This window comes from Panthera leo, chromosome A2 (genome assembly GCF_018350215.1).
Source record: "Panthera leo isolate Ple1 chromosome A2, P.leo_Ple1_pat1.1, whole genome shotgun sequence".
NCBI classification, from domain to species: Eukaryota; Metazoa; Chordata; class Mammalia; order Carnivora; family Felidae; genus Panthera; species Panthera leo.
Window position 1 is genome coordinate 1069786 of NC_056680.1, and position 22715 is coordinate 1092500.

General features: G+C 66.7%; 1 protein-coding gene across 1 annotated transcript in view; it reads left to right on the top strand.

Annotated features, from left to right (window-relative positions):
* Window positions 1-8542: 8542 nt before the first annotated feature.
* Window positions 8543-22715, top strand: part of ONECUT3 (one cut homeobox 3) — a 19781-nt gene continuing 5608 nt past the window's right edge. The window contains exon 1 of the mRNA XM_042927804.1: window positions 8543-9737. Coding sequence (XP_042783738.1) covers window positions 8543-9737 — 1195 coding nt within the window. The remainder of the gene's footprint in view (window positions 9738-22715) is intronic.

A 22715-nucleotide genomic window follows, 5' to 3' on the forward strand; every position in this document is an offset into this window, starting at 1 on the left:
GGGGAGCTCGCCCGAGGCCTGAGCAACGCACACGCCACCCTGAGCGGCTCCCAGGAGGCTTGACTCTGCCCCGCCTGCCCCCACGCGCACTCTCACAGCCCCTCACTTCTGCCCCCCCCCCCCAGAGGAGTCAGAACACGGGGCATTTGTGCACAGAAGCAAAGCAGGGACTCCAGAACAAGGCAGCTCAACGCCAGGCCGCCCCAATCCACCTGCCTTGGGCCCCGGTGCTGCCTTCCAGAATCTCCTAGGAAGCGTGCGTTGGGGGGCTAGTGTCCAGCTCAGAGGGTCCCACGGGCAGCGGCTCCGAGCTGCACAGCCTGGAGGGGAAAGGAGGCCCCCAGCTCCCCCAGCCCCCCTCTCTTCTCCTCCCCCCTCCCAGGCCCAGCTGGAATCCTGCTGGTCAGTCTGCAGTCACCGCCCGCCCCACCGCACCCCACCTGTCTTGGCTCACTCCGTGCGGGGCGTGGACAGAGCTCAGCACCTGCCTCTGCCGCAAGCATTTTCTGAGCACCTACAGGTCTGCACCCTGTGTGTGTTTTAAGTCCATCCCACAGATAAGCACCTTGAGCCTCCGAAAGCATCAGTGATACGGGTAAGGGGATGCTGGAGTTGGAACCCACAACTTGACCTTGATCTTGCGGTGGGGGGGGGGAGGCTGTGGCACCAAAAAGGCCCTGGCTGATGTCCCCCTCCATCCCTGGGCAACAAGGCACCCGCGTGACGATGGTACCCCAGAGGTCAGGGGCCAGCTACCCCACGAAACAGCCAAGGTGAGACTCGGTCTCCCCAGGCAAGAAATGGGTCAGTGCGGGAAGCCAGCCCTCAGGGGGCGGGGCTCGGCTGCCACACACCTACCTCCCCCCCCCTTTGTCTTTGCCTCTGAGATCTGAAGGTCTTTGATTTTCCTAGGCAGCTGAGGGGCAGCTGCTCTGGGAGGTTTTCTTACCTGGAAAACAAGCAAGGGGTCAGCCAGGTGACCCTGAGCCCTCCCCAAACCCTCCCCAAACCCTGCCGGTCCTGCAGGTGCTGTGACCCCAGGGAGCCCGGCCCCCAGGCCGAGCAGCCCACCCGGGGACCTCCTGATGGACCTGGGCCAGGAGGATGCACCGCCTGTTTTCTCACACTTGTGCCTGAGCCCCCCCCTCAGGTCTCTCCCCTCCAGGCAGGGGTGAGGGGACGCAGGGACTGGAGGAAGTTCTGCTTCTCGGCTGAGTCCCAGGGGAGGCTGCTTGAGAAGGACCTGTCTTCTTACCGCTGATGCACAGGGAGTTCAGTAATAATAGAAATGTTGTGTTGCGTTTGCGTTTTTAAAAGCGAGGGGGAGAAAGAGAGGGAAGCCCAGCGGTTCCTACCCGCCAAAGTGCGGGGATTTATTACGGAGGCAATTACGGAGGGAAGCCGCCGGGACTGTTCTGAGGGGCCTGGGTGCTCGTTAGGGAGGTGGGATAAGCAGCAGTTACAGCTGTTAGCAGCGGAGGGGAGGGAGGAGGAAGGGGGAGGAGGGGGAGGGACGGGGAGGAGGAGGGAGGGAGGAGAGGAAAGGGAGGAGGAAGGGGGAGGGGGAAAGGGAGGGGGAGGAGGAGGGGGAGGAGGGAGAGGAGGAGGGGGGAGGGAGGAGAGGAAGGGGAGGAGGAAGGGGAGGGGGAAAGGGAGAGGAGGAGGGGGGAGGGAGGAGAGGAAGGGGAGGAGGAAGGGGAGGGGGAAAGGGAGAGGAGGAGGGGGGAGGGAGGAGAGGAAGGGGAAGGAGGGAGGGGATGAGGGGGAGGAGGGGGAGGAGGGAGGAGAGGAAGGGGGAGGAGGGAGGGGAGGAGGGGGGAGGAGGGGGAGGAGGGAGGAGAGGAAGGGGAAGGAGGAGGAGGAGGAGGAGGGGGAGGGGGAGGGGGGGAAGGGGAGGGCGAGTGGGAGGGGCAAGGCAGGAGCACCAAAACTCCCTCTCTTACCAGTGGGGGAAACTGAGGCCGCCCAAACCCTCCAGGCCATAGGACTCTGCTTCCCTGCAGCCTGGGGCCCTCCCAAGGGTCAGGCTCCAGTGTTTGAGGTCGGGGTGGCCGTGACCTTTTCCAGGAGGAGCCAGGTTGACCCTTCCGCTTCTGGGGCCCTTTAATGATTGGCTGGTGGGAGGCGGGGGCGGATCCGGGAGGACCGATCCCCCCACACCTGCATCTGGGCTGTGAGCACCCCCACACCTGCATCTGGGCTGTGAGCAGTCTGCCACCCGGCTGCTGGGTCACAGGCCCCAGAAGAGGGGACCACGGCAAGTGCAGGCACTGTCTCTTCCGGTCTCCTCTCACCGCCTCCCACAAATTCGGGGGTGGGGGGGGTCACGGGCTCCCTGGTCCCTGGGATTATCCGAAGGACTAGTTCAGAGAAACGTTCTGTGTGGCTGCAGGCGGCACAGAGTCAGCTGGGACCCCGGCTGGGCGCACCAATGCGTGCCCGGGCCACCCGGTTCCGCGGGCCTGGGGCTGGGGGCCTCGGCCAAGTGCCGGAAGCTCCCTGTGCCTGTTTCCTCATCTGCAAAATGGGCTCAATTAGAGGGCCTGCCTCGTAGTCCCGCCCACTCCACCCCGGCCTGCAGGAGGCATAATGGGAGGGGGCAGGCAGTAGAAGGGGGTCTCTGCTGGGTGTGTCACTCCCGGGGGGGGGGGGGGGGCAGGGGGGGGCTGGGACCCCTCACCCCCTGGGCAGGGAGGCGTAGTGAGGTGGCTGCAGACTGAAGGAAGAGCAGTCCCCTCCCCTCACGCAGCCACTCGCCTGCCCCCCACTCCCCACACAACACACGGCGTGGGGGGCTGTCATCTCCGACGCGCTCCATTTGTGCAGACAGAGTCAGGAAGGACTTGTTCTAAAGGCTACGGGGCCCTGTCCCGCTTGGCCTCCCAGGCTGGCATTGGAGGCTCGGCTCCGACACCACCCCCACCCCCCAGTCCCAGCCTTATCTCATTGACTCATTCAACAAATATTTCCTTAATGCAGGCCCGTGGGTACTCGCTGCTCAGTACTGGGGGGACTGGGTGAGGCCCACCTCCTGCCCCTGCCCCGGCCCTCCCTTCCCCACGTGATGAGAGGGCCTTTCGTCCCTGACTCCCCTACCTGATGAACTCCTACACATCCCACAAAACTCAGCATCCAGGCCCGGTGCTGGGAAGGCGCCCTGCCCCCATCGCTCACTCAGGAGCAAAAAGCAGTCTGTCTTCCCTCCCCAAGCACTAGCACGACCTCCCCCCCGCCCCCGCCAGGGCTGGGTGACCCCCAGCTCTGGGTGGGCGCTGCACTGAGAGATGTGTTTAAATCCAGTGACCGGCCCAGGTCCCTTCCTCCAGCCTCCACCGGTAGGTTCTGCCTGGCGGGCCAGCACCCCTTGCCCCAGTCCCAACCTCCCAGTACCCCTCGAAGAGGTCTGGGGGGCGGGGCTCACACCCAGGGAGGCAGCAGGGGGTGGGGGCGGTCAGCCCTGCAGGACGGTGGTGCGGAGTCTGCCCGCCCCCCCCCACTTCCTGGCCAAGCGGCAAGGGTGCCATGTGTTCAGATAAATGGCACGTTAATGGGGCGCCAGGTCAGGGCGAGGCTCCGCAGCCAACCGGATGCCGCCCGGGTTGCCCGGGGCGGGCGCCCCTCGGTCGCTCCCTGAGCAGGAGGGGCGTAGCCCCCCTCCCGCCTGGGGCCTCCACCTCCTCGTCAGGAAAGTGGGCGCCCTCCCAGGCCTGCGCTCGCGGCCTCTGGGTCGCCTCCCGGGGGGTCCACGGCCACACACTCTGGGGTGCCGGGGCCCGCATGCTGGCGCTCGCAGAGTCGGCGCCGCGACCCGGGTCAGGGAGGCAGCCCGGCCCGGGTCCCCCAGCCCCGAGCCTCCGCAGACCCACCGGCCGCGCCCCGCGCGACTCTGGGCTCCCGGAGCCGCTCGCCACCTTTGTGCAAGGCGGAGAGCGTCGTGGGTTGAATATATGTATTTACATTTTTAATTGTCGAAGGAACCTCCCTTCCGGGAAGGACCAGAGGGTGCCCCGGGCTGCGAGGGGGCGGGGGTCTCGCTCGGCGGCCCAAGGCCCGGGCTTCGCGGCGGGGGTGGCGCTGGGGCCCCTCCGGAGCTGGGCGCCCGACGCGGGTTTCGTTGCTCCGGGGAAGCTCTCGGCCCGCAGTGCCTGGGCCCCATCAGCGGAGCGGGGCTGGGGGGGCGGCCTCCGGCTCCACAGCCCGCGCTGCCCCCTCCCTCGTCCTCCCGGAGACCCGCCAGCCGTGCCCTGCCGGCCTGGCCTCAGTTTCCCCGACTGCTCCCTGCCGGGCAGACTCACAGTTTCCTCACCAGCTCCTGAAGGAGGAGGGGTGATCTCGACAAAGCCGAGAGAAGAGGGGTCTGGGCCACCGTAGGGGGGCTCGTTCGTGTCGCAGCCCCTGCTGACCGCGCCTCCAACTGGCCTCAGGGTATTTGCGACCTGGGCGTCCCAGGCTGCCGCCCCCAGCCCGGCTCGGGCGCGCAGCGGAAGCGAAAGCAGGTGGACGGGGAGCGAGGAGAGCGAGCCGACCTCAGGCGCCCTGCGGGTCACTCTCCAGATGGGGAAACTGAGGCGCGGGCGGGGTGGGCCGGCTGTCTGCGCGCCCTCCGGCGTCTGCCCTGGCCGGGCCTCGACTACCCACCCCTGAGAATAGTGTTGGTGGGGGTCTGTGGGTGCAATTCCGGGCCGCCGGGGGAGGGGACCGGGACGCGGGGCCCCAGGGAGGCGCGCGCGCGCACACACACACACTCACACACACAGACCCGCGCCCCGCGGACGCCGGGCCCCGCTGCCCCCGCGCAAACAAGCGCCGTGTTTGCCGAGAGCGCGGCGGGCGGCGCGGCCCGGGAGCGATGAGGATTCGATGGAGCCGGCAACGGAGCCCGGGCGGGCGTGGGGATCGATCGAGCGCAGCTGTCGCCGACACGCCCGCGGGAGCACCTACCCCGCGGGCCAGCGCCCCGGGCGCCGCCGGCCGCTGGCGAGAAGCTCCGGACGGCCGGCCCGCCAGGGGCGAAGCCCCAACGTCGTGGCGCCCCGCCTTCGGGCCTCGGAAGGACCCCGCGCCCAACGTCCGAAAGTGGAACCTCGGGGCGCCGCGCGCACAGCCGCGCCGGGATCCCCGCCAGGCCGGAAGAGCCTAGCACCCTCCCCCCAAATCTAAATAAAGTCCTCCGACCCCGCCCGAACGAAGGCGCAGGAGTCCGGCGGGAGGGTGAGGGCCTACGGGGTGCGCGCCGGCCAGGCTTTGGGGCGCCCGCGGGCCTGGGGACTGGAACGGTGCCGGCGCGGGCCTCAGGCTCGGGCGGGGCTGGGGGGGGGGGCACATTCGCCGCCACTATTTATTAAAACCTTGCTCTAGTAAAACTAGGCGTGCGCGGTCGCCGGTGGCTTTCATTTCCGTGGGGACAAGTGGAATCGCAGAATCGGGCGCGGACCGAGGGCGGACCTGGGAGAGGCCGGGAAAAGAAAACCCTCGGGTGCGTCCCCCCTAATGTTTTTGGCTGCGCGGCGGGAGCCAGAACAAGAGGCCTGGAGGTGGACCACAGCGTGCCCCCAGGGCAGTTTCGAGCCTGGAAGGGAGGTGTTGTGGCTGAAGGCCCCCGCTGGGCTCCCGGGGCAGGGAGAAGGTCCCAGCTTGGCACAGAGAAGGTGGGCATCGGCGGGGGCGGGGGGGGGGGGGCAGCCCAGCGCGAGCGGACGCGGGGTCCGGGAGTCGAACTCCAATTTTCCTGCGGGGAAGACTGAGGCCGTAGAGCTTAGGCGACGTGGCCAAGGTCCCGGTAGGAGCGAGGAAGGGGGTCTCCCTGCCCCCATCCAGCCCACCCCTCCCCCGCCCGCAATTTGCCTAATGACCCAAGATCGATCCGCGCGAGCCACCCGCCTGCCCCGTGGCCGGCTCAATTCTATTTTACTAATTACTAAAAGGCCGCTGGTGGGGAGAGCGGGTTCAGGGGTGCCGGGGGGCCTCCTCCCTCCTAGATGCCGGCAGATTTTTGTTCAGTCTCCCAGTAGGAGCGCGGCCTCTGCGAGGAGCAGGATCCCTGTTCCCGGAGGGGGTCCAAACCCAGGCCGCCGTACAGGAGGCGGGAGCTGCTTGCACGGAGCCAGCGGTCCCAGCCCCCACCGAGCCTGGGCGCTCAGGGTGTCCCGAGGCCTCGGCGCGGAGGGGGCTCCGCCTTAAAGCCCCAGGCTGGCCTCTTTCCTTTTCAAAATGGGCGCTTTCTTCGTTAGCAAAGCCGCACATGCCTGTTATAAAAATGAAGTGATAATCGAGCTGGAGAAAATATATGGAGAAGGAAGCAGAGAGCCCACGGCCTGGACACCCCCCAGCGCCCCTAGGCTGACATCTGGGGTGCTTCCTTCCAGCTCGGTCTTCCCTCCCATGACTCCCCAGCCCCGCCTGACCCCCGCTTCTTGGGCCTGGGATGTGATCATTTTATGGCGGCTGATTGATTTTTAGATCCCACGATTATTTTTAATTATCTGTGATTGTTGGAGGGTGGGATTGGGGGGCTCAGGCTGGTGCTCAGCGCCGCCAGAACCCGCCTCCCGGACTCAGAATCCTCACGGGGAGGGGGATATTCAGTTGTTCGGACCTGCCCCTCTCCCATCTCTGCTTTCCCACCTGGAAGATGGGTGTAATAATATATAACCCGGAATTCTATCTGAACCACGGACCCAGATAGCACGCACTTGGAGTGTTAGCGCTCAGACGGACCTCAGCCCAAGGGGGGGCCCTGCCAGGGCACCCCCTCTACCTCGGGCCTGAGGGGCAGGGAGAACGGTGGCTCGACTCCTCTCAGCAGCGGGTGAGGACAGAGTGTGTGCTCGGTCAACAGTAGGCAGCTACCAAACGCTGAGTCCTAAGCGGCACGAGGCCCTGACGGGGGTCCCCATGAGCCCCTACCCCACCCAGGACTTGGATCAGCCCATTCTACTGTCTGATCCCCCCAAGCTGGGGTCCTGGTCGTCCAGGCCCCAAACTCCCTTGTGCCCCCTCCCTCTGCCATGATGGGGGCCAGCACGGTTGTGCCTCCGGCTCAAAGCTAGAGCTGGCAGGAAAACACTCCCCTCCCCACGATGGAAGGGAAAACAGACCGAGAGGGCCCTAGCCCAGGGGCCGAGCTCAGTTCGTCTGCAGGCGTGGGGGACGGTGTTGCAGGCGTGAGGACGGGGCGGCCCGTGGTTTGCACGGAGGGGGCGCTGGCTCCCTGCTTGGGCCTTCCGTCCACTGGCCACTTACAGCCTCCCTGCTGAGATGGGGGCACCTTGGGGGCTCCAGGAGAGGCCTCAGTAGCTTTCCCCCCACAGGTCACCCTGCGGGGCCGCCATACTGGGGAAGGAAGAAGGGGTGGGGCACCTTTCGGGGTGTGGGAGGGGTGACCCCTCCGTTACCTGCATCTGACCCCGCTGGAGGGACCATGGAAGGGAATGTCTCTCTGAGCGTGGGAGGCTCCCCATTTTTCCCAGTTCCCAAGGGTCCCTGGGCCTCAACTGTCTCCCGGTGGGGAGGAAAAAGAAGCACCTTCTCTCCCCCACACCCAAAAGAGAAACACTGGGGTGCGGGGGGCAGTTGGAAGCAGGGGCTTCTTAGGAAGCAGAGAGGACAAGTCCCCCACCTGCCTGCTCTGGAAAAGGACAAGTTCTTTGAAGGTCCCCCCCTCCTCCCCACCCCCCAGCTGCTGCCCTGCTGGGGATGGAGGGAACCAGAACTTGGAGGCGGGAGGCATCTTTGGCACCCCTGAGGACAGGTGCTCCACTGTGCAGCTAGGGAAACTGAGGCCCAGGTGCCCACACCTGGAAGCAGATCCGGACACTGGGGGTGGACAGGCCCTGACTCAGCCTGAGGACCCCGATTTTCAGCAGGACTCCCCGCAGAGAGATGGGAAGCGGGCAGTGACTCTCTGTACGGTGCTCCCATAGGGGAAGCCCAGCTTGCACAGGAACCTACCTCGTGGGGTCCGTGTGAGCCAGAGGGGGGACAAGTGGACCCCAGGCCCCACCCAGCCACATTCCTACATGTTCCTGGAGATAGATTTGGGGGCGTCAGGCAGGAAAGTAACCTCCCTGACCCTCTGGGGAGAGACACAGAATGAGAGGTGTAGGGATGAGGTCCCAGGCCCCACCTCGGTGGGGTCTGTCCTCCGAAGCCCGCCCGGCTGTCCCCGCGTCCGCCGGCCCCCCTGTTGGAGAGGGGGGGACGCGGATGGGCGCGTAGGCTGGGGACCCCAGGAGCCCGAGTCTGGCCCACTCCGGCCCGCCTGGAGCTCGAGGGGGCCGGAGCGGGCGGAGAGCGAGGCGGCGGGAGGCGGCGGAGAGGGGAGCGGGTGGGCGGGGGTGCTGACGTCAGACCCGGGCCCGGGCGCCGGCGGCCGCTCCCCCGCCACATCCTGGTGGCCGCGCTCGCAGCCGGGCCGGGCGGTGCGCCGCGCAGCCGGGCAGCCTCGCGCGCAGCCACCGGGGAGCGGGCGGGGGGCCATGCGGCGGCCTTGAGCGCGCCGGGCCGGCGCCGAGGAGCGCGCGCGGCGGGCGAGCGGCCGAGCATGGAGCTGAGCCTGGAGAGCCTGGGGGGCCTGCACGGCGTGGCCCACGCGCAGGCGGGCGAGCTGCTGAGCCCGGGCCACGCGCGCTCGGCGGCGGCGCAGCACCGCGGCCTGGTGGCGCCCGGGCGCCCGGGCCTGGTGGCCGGCATGGCGAGCCTGCTGGACGGCGGCGGCGGCGGCGGGGGAGCCGGGGGTGCGGGCGGCACGGGCGGCGCGAGCGGCGGCGCCGACTTCCGCGGGGAGCTGGCGGGCCCGCTCCACCCGGCCATGGGCATGGCCTGTGAGGCGCCCGGCCTGGGCGGTACCTACACGACGCTCACGCCCCTGCAGCACCTGCCGCCGCTCGCCGCCGTGGCCGACAAGTTCCACCAGCACGCGGCGGCCGCGGCGGTGGCCGGGGCGCACGGCGGCCACCCCCACGCGCACCCGCACCCGGCGGCCGCGCCGCCCCCGCCGCCCCCGCCGCAGCGCCTGGCGGCCAGCGTGAGCGGCAGCTTCACCCTCATGCGCGACGAACGCGCGGCGCTCGCCTCCGTGGGCCACCTCTACGGGCCCTACGGCAAGGAGCTGCCCGCCATGGGGTCGCCGCTGTCGCCTCTGCCCAACGCGCTGCCGCCCGCGCTGCACGGCGCCCCGCAGCCCCCGCCTCCGCCGCCGCCGCCGCCGCTGGCCGCCTACGGCGCGCCGGGCCACCTGGCCGGGGACAAGCTGCTGCCGCCCGCCGCCTTCGAACCGCACGCTGCGCTGCTGGGGCGCGCCGAGGACGCGCTGGCTCGCGGGCTGCCCGGAGGCGGCGGCGGCGGCGGCGGCGGGGGCGGCGGCGCGGGCGGCGGGGGCACCGCGGGGCTGCTGGCGCCGCTGGGCGGGCTGGCGGCCGCCGGGGCGCACGGGTCCCACGCAGGCGGCGGCGGCCCGGGCGCGGGCGGCGGCGGCGGCCCCGGGGCGGGCGCGGCGGCGGAGGAGATCAACACCAAGGAGGTGGCGCAGCGCATCACCGCCGAGCTGAAGCGCTACAGCATCCCGCAGGCCATCTTCGCGCAGCGCATCCTGTGCCGCTCGCAGGGCACGCTCTCCGACCTGCTGCGCAACCCCAAGCCGTGGAGCAAGCTCAAGTCGGGCCGCGAGACCTTCCGCAGGATGTGGAAGTGGCTGCAGGAGCCCGAGTTCCAGCGCATGTCGGCGCTGCGCCTGGCAGGTAGGAGCGCGGCGCACTGCGCGCGACCCCGGGGGCTCCGGCTCGGGACTCCCCTGCGGGAGCGTCATGTGCGCCCCTGCCGGTTCGTGCAGCCGCCGAAAGGGAGAAGGGGATTGTGCCGCCTGCCACGCGCCCCCCCCAGCAGCCCGGGAACGGGGAGGGGTCCCTGGTTCCTTTGACACTGTGGGGAGGATCCCCGAAGCAGCCTGCGGGGTCGTTCATTGTGTGTGGTTGGGGGGGGGGGGCGGTGCCGAGCCCCGGACGCGCCGCTGCTCTCGGCTGGGGGCGCCACTCCCGCCTCCCGAAAAGCCCCTGGCTCCGCTTCCAGCTCCAGGCAGAGGGCCGGGACCGTGCACCCGGCTGCCGGCGCGGAGGAGGCCGGGGCCGGGCCCGCGCTCAGCCCTCGGCCCCAGCGCGCGCTTCTTTGTAGCTCGGCCTCGGCGATCGATAGCCCCCTCCCCCTCTCCGGCCGCTGGCAAAGGTCACCCGAGAACGGGCGGGGGAGGGGCGGCCCGGAGGCCTTCACACCCCGGCCGGCCGCCTGCCCTGCGCGGTCGCTTCCGACCCGGGCGCGCGCACTCCTGCCGGCCTTGCCTTTCCGTCCCGTGTTTCCCTCCTTTCTACCTCTGTCTGTCGGGGCAAACTGGTTTCTATTTATTTTTCGCTGGATCTTGGTTTTCCTCCCGGTTCCTCCCCGCTCTTTCTCCTTCTCTCCGCCGCGCTCTCTTTCTGTCTCTCTCGCTCACACGGACTCTCAGCCCCCGGCCCCCCTGGGGACCGCGCTCCCTCCTCCCTCCCAGCTGACAGCAGCTGGGTCCACACCTGCCCCCAGCGAGGCGGCCTGGCCGGAGGCCCCCCTCTCCTGGGTGTCTGTGGGGTGCAGGAGAGGCCCGGCCACTGTCACGGGGAAGGGCCTGACCTGAGTGTGTGTGTGGGGGGGGGGGGGTCTTTCCCTGGCCGCAGGGGGAGGGGGCCGCCGCGGGGACAATAGCCGCCTCCGACAACGCGGGATCGATCGCTTCTCTGCACGCAGGGGCAAGTGGAGCTGGAGTGGGCTGGCTCTCAGACTAGGCACCCCTGGAGCAAGGAGGCAGGGCGGGATTTCTGCCTCCAGCCACCCCGCAGGGAGGGGGGCCGGGGCGAAGGGGCGCAGGCTGCCGCTGGAAGGGGTTCTGGGTTTGCTCCTCCCGGCCCCCTGGCCTGCTGGACAGCCCGGGGAGCCTGCGCTGACACGTGGCCTCAGTTTCCCCCTTCTGTGGAGCCTCCTCTAGGCTTCTTAGATTCCCCGCTTTGGGGAGTGGGAAATTAAGTCCCCGCATGTGCGGCAGGTGACCCATCGTGCGGGGAGGTCGTCGTGACATCTCCGAACCGGTGTTAGGAACCCAGACGTGGGGCTTGTGTAAGGGCGAAACCTGTCCTGTCCTGCTCCCCATCGCACATGCAGGGCCACGGGTGCGCTCACAAGGGACACAGGCGCAGACCGCTGTGTGCGATGCAGGTGACATCGGGTGGCAAAAGGGTGCCCTAAGGTGTCAGATGCTAAGTGGCGCTCGTGGAGACGCGTGGACATGGGCATTTGACATCTGGCCACACCTGCCACCCTGGGCCTCCTCCCAGCGCATGTATATCCGGGGACACCCCCGAAGAACACATACCACTGTGCACCCTTCTCCCGGCACCTGTGTTCCTGAACGGACCGTCACGAACTGCGGCCGCCCATTTCAGCCCCCACGCCCCCCCCCCCAGAGGTGGGCCAGGGCGTCCCAGAGCCAGGGACCACAGGCGCGAAGTCCATGCCCCGAGGGGTGGGGCAGGGGGTGTCGCTGCTGCGGGCTGAGGGGCGCCCGGCTCCCCCGCTCGGGTCTTCCCTTCGGGGCGCGCGGAGGACAGCAGGTGGGGGAAACAGCCGGCCCCCCTCTGGGAAAGTGAAAGTCGGAATCCAGGCTGTCTCCGGAGCGCACGGGGCACAGGAGCGCGTGAGCGCGGGGCCGAGCCTCGGGCAGGGCGCTCGGGTGCCGGGGATAATGAGTGGGGACCGTGCGGCGCGCCCCCTGCTCCTCCCGCCGCTGCCCACGCGGTGACCCCGCCGACCCGCCGGCTCCACCGCAACTCGGGCGCGCTCCGGGCCGCCGCGTCTACACCACGGGGCTTGGCCTGGGAGTTAGAGGTGGCCCGGCCCGGGCGAGGGGTAATTAGGCGCCGGCCGGCCGAGAGGCCTTTAGTTCCGGTCGCTGCGCAAATGAAAAGCGGTTAAGTGGCGGCAAATCGCGGCGCTTACGGGGAGGCAGCGGGGCGCGTCCCCCTCCCAACCATGCCGCCCAGCACGCGAAGGCCTGGAGCCGCTGCAGGTGCCCCGATCCGCTCCCCAACCCCCCCCCCCCCCCCCAATCTGGACCCCGCGGGGAGGACTCACCGCCCTGCCCTGCGCTGCGCCCTGGCCAGGCCACCCATCCCCCCCACCCCAACCCCCCCACCGCCGCCGCCTCCCTGGCGGTGCCCCCCGGGGAGCCGCCCCCGCCGGGCTCGAGGGAGGAAGACACACGCGGACAGACGGACACAGAGAGGCAGAGACAGGTAGGGAGAGACAGAGTGACAAAAACAGAGGGGAGAAAAACCAGAGAACTGGAGACAGAAAGAGAAACAGAAACAGGGATGCGGAGAGAAAAAGACAAAGAGAGAGAGCAGAGAAGGGGAGATACTGAAAAGAAGACCGGAGAGCCCCCCAGGGCAGCTGAGCCGGGGAGGGGGCCCTTAGCCTGCGTGTCTCCCGGCCCACCCTCCCAGCTCCCCACCTCCCTCCTTCCCAGATCCGGGGCCCAGGGGACAAGGGGTGGCGTCTTTGTTTCCGGGAAGCACCTAAGGAATCTGGCTGCGTGGCCCTCAGGGGCCACCCCACTGCCCTATGCCGGCCTGCTCTGGGTGCCTCAGTTTACCCATCTGTCAAATGTGTGTGCGCTGGAGGGGCCAGGTTCTGGGTCTAACATTCTGAGATTCTGGGACCCGCTGGTCCCGGCAAGGCCCATCCTGCAGGACCCTAACCCCACGGCTGCCGGGCCGGCCTCGTCTTCCCAGCCCACACCAGGGTCCTGGGAGCAGGAGGCTTGGGAGCTGCCTCCTCTTGGAAGCCTCCCAGGTTCTAGCTCCAGCAGTAATTGTGGGAGAGGGACTGGGGGTGGGGGGGAGGGGACTCTCGGCTGGGGCGGGGTGGTCGATGAATTCGAATTACCGTCTCTAATTCATCACCGCTGCCGGTCGATAGCTTCGGCCTTCTTCAAATATTGTTTAAATTGCAACTCTGGAGGAAAAGTGTTTTTTGTAACTGATCAGAAAACATATATATAAAATAAATACCAGAAAGCAGGCGATTGGGAAAAGGTCACCCTCCTCCTTCTTGCCTCACTGGTGAGCCAGGTGCCCAAATCCCTGAGGGCTGTTGGAGGCCAGCATGGGGGAAACGGAGGCAGGAAGGGACCCATTTCTGGAACCAAGTTGCTGATGGCACGTGGCCGGGGCTGGGGGTCTGGAGGGGACGGTCATGGACAGGAGAAGGCAAATCAGGCCTCCATCCAGGCTAAGACGGGCACTTTGCGCCCCAGCCTCCTCCCCCACTCTGCCACCACCATCCCAGACCGGGTGTGGGGTGCGGGGCGGGTGGAGCTGGGCGGGGTCTGAGCCTGAAGGAACCCAGCCCGAAAGGTCAACGGTCCAACCGTCCAACCGAGAGTCCCAGTGGGAGGGGTGGCTGTGCGGCTTCCGGAACGACCCCCCAGGACCCCTACGCCTTCTGTAAAATCCTCACCTTGAACCCCAAGGGGTCCACATCTCTTCCAGACTCCCCCCAAGACATCCCAGCAGAGGACTTGGAGACCTGGGCCTCACCTGGGCTCCCTCACAGACTGGTAGGGTGGGGGCCTGAGGCTCAGTTTCCTCATCCGAGAAATGGACCTAGGAAGTGCTTGTTGAGGCTTTTTCATCAACCACGCCCTGCGGAGCCCCTCAGGGTGCATTCACAGACCCTGCACCCTGAGGCCACCTTGCCTCATCACCCCCACACCCACTCATCTTCAGGGGGCCCCACAGCAGCCTGTGATCTGGGGGTGCAGGAGAGTGGGCAGGGAGTGCGGGAGGCGTCTGGAGGGGACACTGTCGCCCCCCACAGGGATGCAGGGAGAGCGTGTCTGGGATTGTGTATGGCACAGCCCAGTGAGCTCTGCGTCCCCCCCCAAACCAGGCCCTCCTTCCACCCCAAGACTCGGCTGGGACAGCCCCAGGACCCCACCCAGCTTAAGTGATTCTGCGCCCCCACCGTGCAGACCGGGAGGTAGAGGAGAGGGGCAGGCTGTGGGATGGGGAGGAGGCTGGCTGGGGTGCCTTAAGCCGTCCCCCTCTCCTAGGCTCAGCCTCCAGGCGTGAGACATGGAATCACCCGAATGACCATTTAAGCTGGATGTGGTTATTGTGGCCACTTTACAGACCAGCAAGGTGAGGCAGAGTGGAAGGAAGGCGACTGCCAAAGCCACACACCGTTCCAGCAGGAGGGGGAACAGACCCGGCTTCCCCAGCAGTAAACGGGGCTGGGGGGGGGGGGGGTGGGCTGAGCCTGGAGGGGCTGAGATGCCCCGGCTCCCACCTCCTGCAAGTGGGGGGACATTCCGAGCAGGTCACGGCAAGTTCCATGCGATAAGCAGCGTGGATGGCCCTCGGGCAGGTGGACAGCGGGTGCTGCCCTTCTCCTTCCAGCTCCTCTGAGGGTGACAGGGTCCTGGCCCACATGAGCCCCCCAGGGAGGGTGTGTGGACACCGGGTCCCAGCCTCTGCCTCTCCTGCCCGGGCGCCCCCTCGCTGAAGCCGGCCCTCAGGGTAAGCCTGGGCCCAGCAGTGCATTTCCAGCCCTCCCTGCGCCCCCCGAGCCCAACCTTGCAAGACAGGGACAGTCACCCGCATGGCACCATTGGGCACACAGACGAGTCTGCAGGGTGAGGGCCTGGAGCTGGGCTTCGATTCCTTTTTTCTGAAGTCCCCTTAGCCTGAAATCCCAGATCTGGCCATTCTGGCCCCTCACTTCTCTCCCGTTCCTGGGATTCTTCCCTATCAGCCATCACCACTCTAGTCTGAGCGATACACTGCCAGCCCCGCGCTCCCTCCTCCTCCCCCTCCTCCTCCTCCTCCTCTCCTCTGGTCTCCAGGCTTGGCTCCCATCCCTAGTGTGCTCTCTCCTTCAAAGCTGGAGGGGGTTTTTACCACCACTCTGGAGTTCATACAGCCTGTGCATGGCATCCTGCCACATAGCCTCCCATTACCCCTAAGATGTGGCCGATAGAGGAGGAGGCTCCCGGGGGCAGGTGCCCTGACCTCAGGCTCCTGGAACCTCGTGGACAAAGGACAGGAGGTGGGGAAGCCCAGAGTGGCTGCAAGGAGCCACTGGGCCCGCGCAGCTGGCCTGTGTCTTTGTATGTACCAGCGAGCCCAGCTTAACAGGGGAGCCCGAGCTGGTTTGAATCAAGTTTTTAATTAAATATGGCCCTTGATCAATAAGGAAGGCAGCGCTAGTGGGGGAGGGGGAGGCTAGGCCAGGAGCCAGGGGCTGCCTGGGAGACCCACGGGACCCTGGGCGGTTTGGGGCACCTGTGGCCTCAGTCTCCCCTCTGCCAAGTAGGTGTAGGTGTGGGTGGGGTTAGGAGGCCTAACCTCCTGCGGGCGGATTCTTGCCGTGTGGACGGATGTGGGGAGTTGGGGGGCCCCTTAGATCCGACGAGTCAGAGATTCACCGCAGACGGAAGCAGGGGCAGGGAGATGCGTCCATGACTGGCGCAGACGTCGGAAGGGACGTGCGGAGGCGCAAACGGACGCGCGCGCGCGGGGAGGCAGTGGAGACGTCCGCGGGAGCAGGTGTAGACGTGCGCATCCACAGTAAGAAACGTGCGCGGACTCTGGCTCGGGAGCCCCATCGGTCTTCGAGCTCAGATCTGGCCTAATGGGGCGGCCCGCAGCAAGGGACCTCTCTCTCCCGAGACCCCTGTGCGGGCCACTGGGCGTGACCCACGCGCCCCCAGCGGGGCTTGCCGGAGCACCTGTGGCTCTCGCATCTACACAGTTACCAAGTCCGACTCTACTCCCTAGTGCTTGGGGACTGAGAGGGCCGCATCCATCTACACCGATGGAGGAGGGCGAACCGGGCGGGGGCGGGGCGGACGGCAAGGGTGAGCGCTTCTCCTAAACCCGGGTGCCCATCCACAAGCGCTCGTGCGTTGGAGATGTCAGGGCCTCAATTTCCCCCACCAGGCGAACGCGCCCCTCATTGCCTGGGGAGCCAGCCTCTGCGATGTGCCGCATGGGGCACATTTGTCCTTGGCGGGGTGGGAATCTCCTAAACAGGAGGGAGCCAGCAGTGAGCTCCGTCGGCAGCCTGGCGGGATGTGGGTGCCCAGGGCCCGACATAAGGAGCCCCGGACCCCCGCACAGCACACACACCCTAGGGCGGGCGCACTGCGAGTGTGGAGACTGAGGCAGGGGGAGGAGTGGGGGGACTCCCTGGGGCTGGGGCGGGGGCTCCCCGGGACTGGGGCAGGGGGTGGCGCTCAGGGAACGCCGGGAGGGGGGTGGCGGCGTCTCGGGCCCAGGACGTGGGCCAGTCGCTTTCCCCCGCGCACATCCCCTTCCCCAAACGGAGACTGGAATCCCTAGGCCGGTGGGAGCGCACGAATCGGATAAAGAAACAGGTTCCTGCGCGGTGGGAGCGACCACAAAGCCACTGCTCTGACCCTCGCTCCCTTCTGTGCCCCCCCCTCTTAAAAATGCTGTATTACCATTTCCAACTGTGGACACATTCGCCTGGTTCCTAATTTTTACGGAACAAGAAGGCATCGTCCAGTCCCACCTTCCTGCAAACCTTTCTCCTCCCCGAGAGACCGCGCGCTTGATCCTGCGAGGCAAGCACTCCTTCTGTTCATTGTCCTTCTCCTCTTTAAACACCCCCCACTGGGACACACACCCCCCCCCCACACACACACTGGAAAGCCCGGTTCTGCCTTGCTTCCGCCCCCATGACATCAGGAACATTCCCTATCAGGAAACAGTGGTCATTTTTTCTGGCTGCGTCCTATTCTCCTTGGTCATTTCCCTCTTTCTCTGGCCACCCCCTCGCCCAGAGGACAATCAGGCTGTTCCAGACGGTTGGCGGTCTCCCCTCTCCCCTTGCCAGCCCCGCTGGTGAATGCGTGGGGGGTCGGGGGACCATGTTGTGCGGGTTGATCTGTAGATCGGCTTCCTAGTTGCCGAAGTGCTGGGTCTCAGCTCCGCCCCCCCTCCGGGCTCGGCGTCCCTGTTCTTTCTTATCAATGGTTCCTTTCCGGCATCTTTTTCAAATCCATTTCCAACTGCTGCCACGGTGACTTCGTAACACTTTTTAAACATCAAAAGCTCTGTGAGGTTGGGTACGGGGTGTGTGCGCCCACGCGCTTCGCCCCCGTCTGAGGGTGTCTGAATGGGGTGGGGGGGTCTCCAGGACTGAAGGTCCAAGGGTGAGCCGCCCCTAGATACCCCAGCTCCCCAACCCCAGGCAGTGGGGCCCCCGCTCCAGATGGAGCCCCCCGGCAGGGCAGCCCAGAGTCCCTGTGGAAACGCTCCTTTCCCTGATAAGTCTTTGAAAGGTTCAGAACTCATTTGAAAACGTGGCCATTAAAATCCCATCTGGGGGAGCCCGTGGGGAGGGAGGGAGGCGAGGCCTCTCCGGAAGGCTGGGCGCCGGCCAAGGTGAGTCCAGAGGCCTGGAGGAGAGGTGTGTGGGGACAGACAGGGGAGGGCAGGGGCAGGAGGCCGCTGAGGCCTCTGAGGGCAGGGGCCTGGCTCAGCACCGGCTCCTTGGAGATGACTCTGTGCCCCACCGTGGGAGCCCCTTTCTGGCGCCCTCAGGGGTACGGGGTGCAGATAAGGAGGGTCAGTGCGTGTTCCAGGCCCCCCTCGGCGACTCGCTGTGTGACCTTGGGCAAATCATCCACCATCTCTGGGCTGGGAGGCCGTGAGGGATGCTCAGGGCAGCTCAGCCCAGTGGGGACAAGCCACCAGGGTGGGGGCACCACTGCTCTCTGCAACTGGGCCCGGGAGGCTGGCGGCTGGGGCGGGACGCATGCGTCGCCAAGGAAACCGGTCATCATCCCAGCCGGAGACCGGGCTCCGTGTTGAATTGTCTGCTCCATGAGGCCAGAGCTGAGCACAGGAGGTGGCCAGAGGGGAGGGGACGGCGGGCTCCAGCTCCCGCTCCCACACCCCCCACCCTGTGCCCAGGTGGACAGGCAGTGGGGGGGTGCAGACACACGGTGCAGGGGAGGGAGCCCACGAGTGCGGCTTAGTTGTTGCTGACAGTGTGACTGACACGGAGGGACCAGGACAGTCATTCAGGTGCCGAGTTCTGGCACCACGATCCAAGTGTCGTCTCCCGTCCAACCAGCCGTCCAGGTGCCGCTCTGGCTCATTTCTCTTCTTGGCTTCACTGGACGGCCCCCCCACCCCCAACTTCCCATCCAAGACCAGCCTGCACACGCAGCTCTGTCGCCACTTGGAGGCGTTCTAGAACCCAGCTGGGCTCACATCTCCCCCCCCCCACCCTTACACCACTCCACCCCTCACTGCCCAGAGCCAGGCGGCCAGCGCCCTGTTCCGGAACAAAGTCGCCCCGGCTTTCCGGTGATGCATGGGGTTCCACCTCAGGGAGGCTGTCCCCAGCTGCACCCGCCGGGCACACAGTGGGTGCTTGATGAGCGCAAGTGGCACGCGGGGGGGGGGGGGAGGAAAGGGTCCAGGGCGCAGCCTCGGCACCCACGTGGACCCCCCTGAGCAGAGCGGGACCACTCCCTCCCCCCGACTGAGGACATCAGGATCCCCGGTCGCTGCACGTGCTCCATCAACCAGGAAAGCAGTGTCCACGGAGCACCTGTTCAAGGCCCCCTGTCCCCACTGGCTGGGACTGGCAAGGTGGGGGTGGGCAGCCGGGACCAGGCAGGTAGACAGTCCCGAGCCTCTAGACGGTCCCGGGGGTGGGGGTGTGGGCTGCGTCCCACCTACCTGGACACACACAGTGAGCTTCCCCCCGCGTGCCACCCGGCCACGGCATATCGCGCCCCCGCCTTTCGTGACCCTCCCCGTGCACAGCGTCCCCTACGCCCCTGTGGCCAGCCGCCAGCAACCGTCACGCGCCGATGTCTGCTGTGCCCTCGTCTCCCTTGAGGCCCACGGACCCACAGCCCCCGGGGCTCACCCCTCCCGCACCCCTCCAGATACCCACGCCACGCCCACATTGCTGCCTGTCTCCCCAACGGCTCTGGCTGAGGTCACAGGATGTCCCGGTCATTCACGCTCCCCCCACCCCTGGGGTCTGATGGTGTGTGGACGCCCCCCCCAACTGTAGCAAAGCGCCAAGAGCCCGCACACGGTGCCTCAACCACACATAGCCCTCCGCCCAGCCGGGACTTTGTGGCAGCCCCACAGGGGCCACAGGGCACCCCAACAGGATGTGGGGGCAGACAGATGCGTGCGCGCGTAGTCAGTCCCCAGGAGGCTGGGGATGGCCCAGGACACCCACCGCTGCCCAGCTGCACACCCACGCCCAGCGGTCTCTGGGGGAGGGGGTGGGAGGAAGGGGGGAGGGGAAGGAGGAAGAGGGACTGGAGGGGGAGACAAGAGGAGGGAAGGTGAGGAGGGGAAGCAAGGGAGGGGAGGAGAGGGAGGGAGAGGAAGGGGAGGGAGGCCATGGGATGGGGGAGGGGGGAAGGGGGGAGGGAGGGGGAGGGAGGGGGGAGAGAGTGTCTATCAGGAGATGGGGGGCACGAACAGGTGGGATCCCAGATCCGTCCCTTGTAGACTCTCTCCCACCACTGAGGGGTGACTGAGTCCGGGGCCCCGGCTGCCCCTCCCTGACTTGGGGTGGGTGCTCCCCAGGGGTCCCACTGCCCCCCACTGGCCCACCACCTGCCCAGGAGGGTCACAAGGGGCATCAGTCCCTGGATGAACACCCCCGGCTGGCCGCCTCCCAAAGGACCTACTCTGCTGGGCGACAGGGGGGATTCCAGGTCAGGCTTGGCCCCCAAGGTCAGGACTAGGGCCCTGGGGAGCATGCCAGGCTCTGCTGGGGGTGGAGAGAGGGGCTTCCTGGCAGAAGGGCCACTGCTGCTGGTCCCTGACGTATGTGTAGGAGTGCTCCGGCCGGGCAGCCCAACTCTCTCCCTCTTGCCTGAGTTTCTCCATCCCTGCCTTCTCCCGGAAGATTTCAGGAGAGGTGCAGAGGGCAGACCTGACATGGTGGGGGGGGGGGGGGAAGACTTCATGGCCACGTAATCAGTGGAGCCCAGAGGGGCTCCTCCCAGGGACCCCCCCAGATGGGAGCTGGGAACCTTATCTCATAGTCTCAGCCCCGCCATGATATTCAAGACTTTTCAGCTACGTCTTTTCCCGTGGCTGGGCAAGGCAGGAAGAAGAAACTGAGGCACAGGGGGCCGACACCGTGCGATACTGCAGGGGTGGCAGGGTTTGACGGCCCTCTTGGCCCATGGAGGGGTCCCAGCAGCGGGAGGGTGTGGTCTGCTGACCCCAGCACTTCCTGGGGAGGCAGGAGGCAGGCAGAAGTGAGGGGCTAAGAGGGATTCCAGGGGGTCTGAAATGAGGGCCCCCCAGTTCACCCTCCTTTGCTCCCACCTAGACATGGACTGGTGGGGCCTCCCCCCTCCTACCTGGAGCCCTGCCCGGGGCTGGGGCTGGCCCGCTGAGGACAGGGCCCTTCTCGGTTCACCTGCTGGGACCCACGAGGGGGGCTCAGACTTGGGAGCGGGCTCTCAGTCTCCTCTCCTCGACCGCCTCTGGTCTTCTCCCAGGGCCGCCAGGACCTCCCAGGAGCCAGCCCCAGACCCTCCTGGTGCCTGGGCTCCAGAAAGCACCAGACGTTCTAAGATCAGAGCATCTCAGAATCAGTGTTCTTAATATCAGTTCCTCAGTTCCTGGAGGCATGGAGGGCTGAGCCGAACCCACATTTTGAGGGGGCCCCTGTGTAGAGTGGGGGAATCATCATCGTAATGCTGTGAAAAAAACGACGGAAAGAAAGGGCTGGGCAGTGGAGGAGATGGGAAGAGAGAGGTGACAGGGTGGGGAGGGGAGGGGCTGAGTGAGGTGGGAGGGGAGAGGCCGCCGAGGCGCCCTGAAAACTGTTGGAAGGGGCCGGGGCCCAGTTCTGCAAAGGAGGAGCCTGGGACACTGCCAGGGGACTGACTTGCCCAGGGTCCCAGAGCACGTCTGCCGGGCCCAGCCCCCAACGGTCCCCCCAGCCAGACCAGCAGGCTCTTCCTCTGGCTGCCACAGCAACCAGGGTCGGTGGCCAGGGTCTGTGTCTGGGGCCACTCCCTGTCCCCCCGCTACAGGCGGGGAGCCCCTGGCGAGGGGACTCGGGCTGGGTCCTCCCGTGCCGGCTACCTACGAGGTGGCGGCCCCTGTGACGGGGCTCAGCGGTGTAGACGAGGAAATGGGAGGAGGCGAGGGCGCAGGTGAAGCCAACAGGAGGTGAGAGGGAGGGATGGCCATGAGAAGAGAGGGGACGTGGGGGCCACCGCAGTGGAGCTCGTGATGGCGGGGCAGCGCCTAGAGCAGGCGAGAGGACATGTCGGTGTGGTGATGGGAGGCACGGGTGATGGAGGTGATGCCCTGGAAGAGGGGCTGGTGGGGGGGGAGGTGACGAAGGTGGAAGCCACAGCGGTGGTCCCCAGTGGAGATCATCGCGGAAGAGGTGGCCGTAGCAGTGGCCGCAGGAGGCTGGTGGCTGGCGCTCCTGGGACGTCCGGGCTCCTCCTCGAGGCTCCCCGTCCCCAGCCCTCCTCCGGGCCAGCCCTTCTCTCCAAGCCTGGCCTTTCGCTTCCGGAAAGGGGCTCATGCCCGCAGCCTGGCCTCCTCTCGGGGAGCCCGGGCCGCACAAGGACCGCAGTGGCCTTTGGGGCTGGTGGGGTGATCCCGGACACCAGACAGGATGCCGAGGAGGGGAAGGTGGCGGCGGGGGGAGGGGTGCGCTGATGGGGGGGGGGGGCGCGCGTCTGGGCTGCCTCTCCCCCCACCGCTGGCGCTCACACCTCCGAGCCTCCAGGCTGGGCTGGGGGGGCCGCGGGGGATGGAAACCAGGACAAAAGCTGCTCCTGGTAAACAGCTCTGACTGGAGCCCAGATCGATTGGGGCTGTGGGGAGCTGTAATTAGATTGAACACTGGGAAGGGGGGAGAGGGGAGCCTCTTTTTGCTGTGATCGACAAAACGGGAAGTTTTTTCATGACTCTGCTTGGCCTGGCCCCTCCCCCAGCCCCTGCCTCTGGGGCCCCCACTAGGCACTTGATTGGAGCCAGGGGAAGCGGGTGGGAGAGAAGCAGACTGCCTGCCCTCCCTCCCATGGAGGGGGGGCGGGGTGTCCGCCCCGGCTCCTGTCCCCGCCCCTGCTGGGCGACCTTGGGCAAGTGGCTTGCCTTCTCTGAATAAATGAGGAGGACACTCCCTTATGGAATGATCATAAGGATGAAACGACAGGACACGTGTAAGGCTCTTGACGTGTAAGCGAGCTTGCTTGTTTGAACTAAGCTTTAGGCCCAACGCGGGTCTTGAACTCAGGACCCTGAGTTCCAGAGTCGCAGCCTCTACCAACTGAGCCAGCCAGGCCCCCCTCTGTGAGCTTTCCGAGGAGCATTTGTATCTCTGTTCCTGCGGTCAATGCGTGATGAATTTGTGACTGAACCGCTAAGTGGATTAATTCATGAATTGACGATTCCAACAGGTGGGCAAGAAGGGCCTGTTCGGAAACTTAAAGGCCCGAGGCTGAGTTTTGACTCTTACCCTGGACTTGACGCCAGAGTCCCAGCTTTCTCTTGGAGAGAATGGGGACCTGGCCCCTCCCTTGACCCTCACAGGGTGGCCAAGTTCCAAGGAGATGGGAGGTCAAGACTGTTCCTTGAACTCCCTTCCAA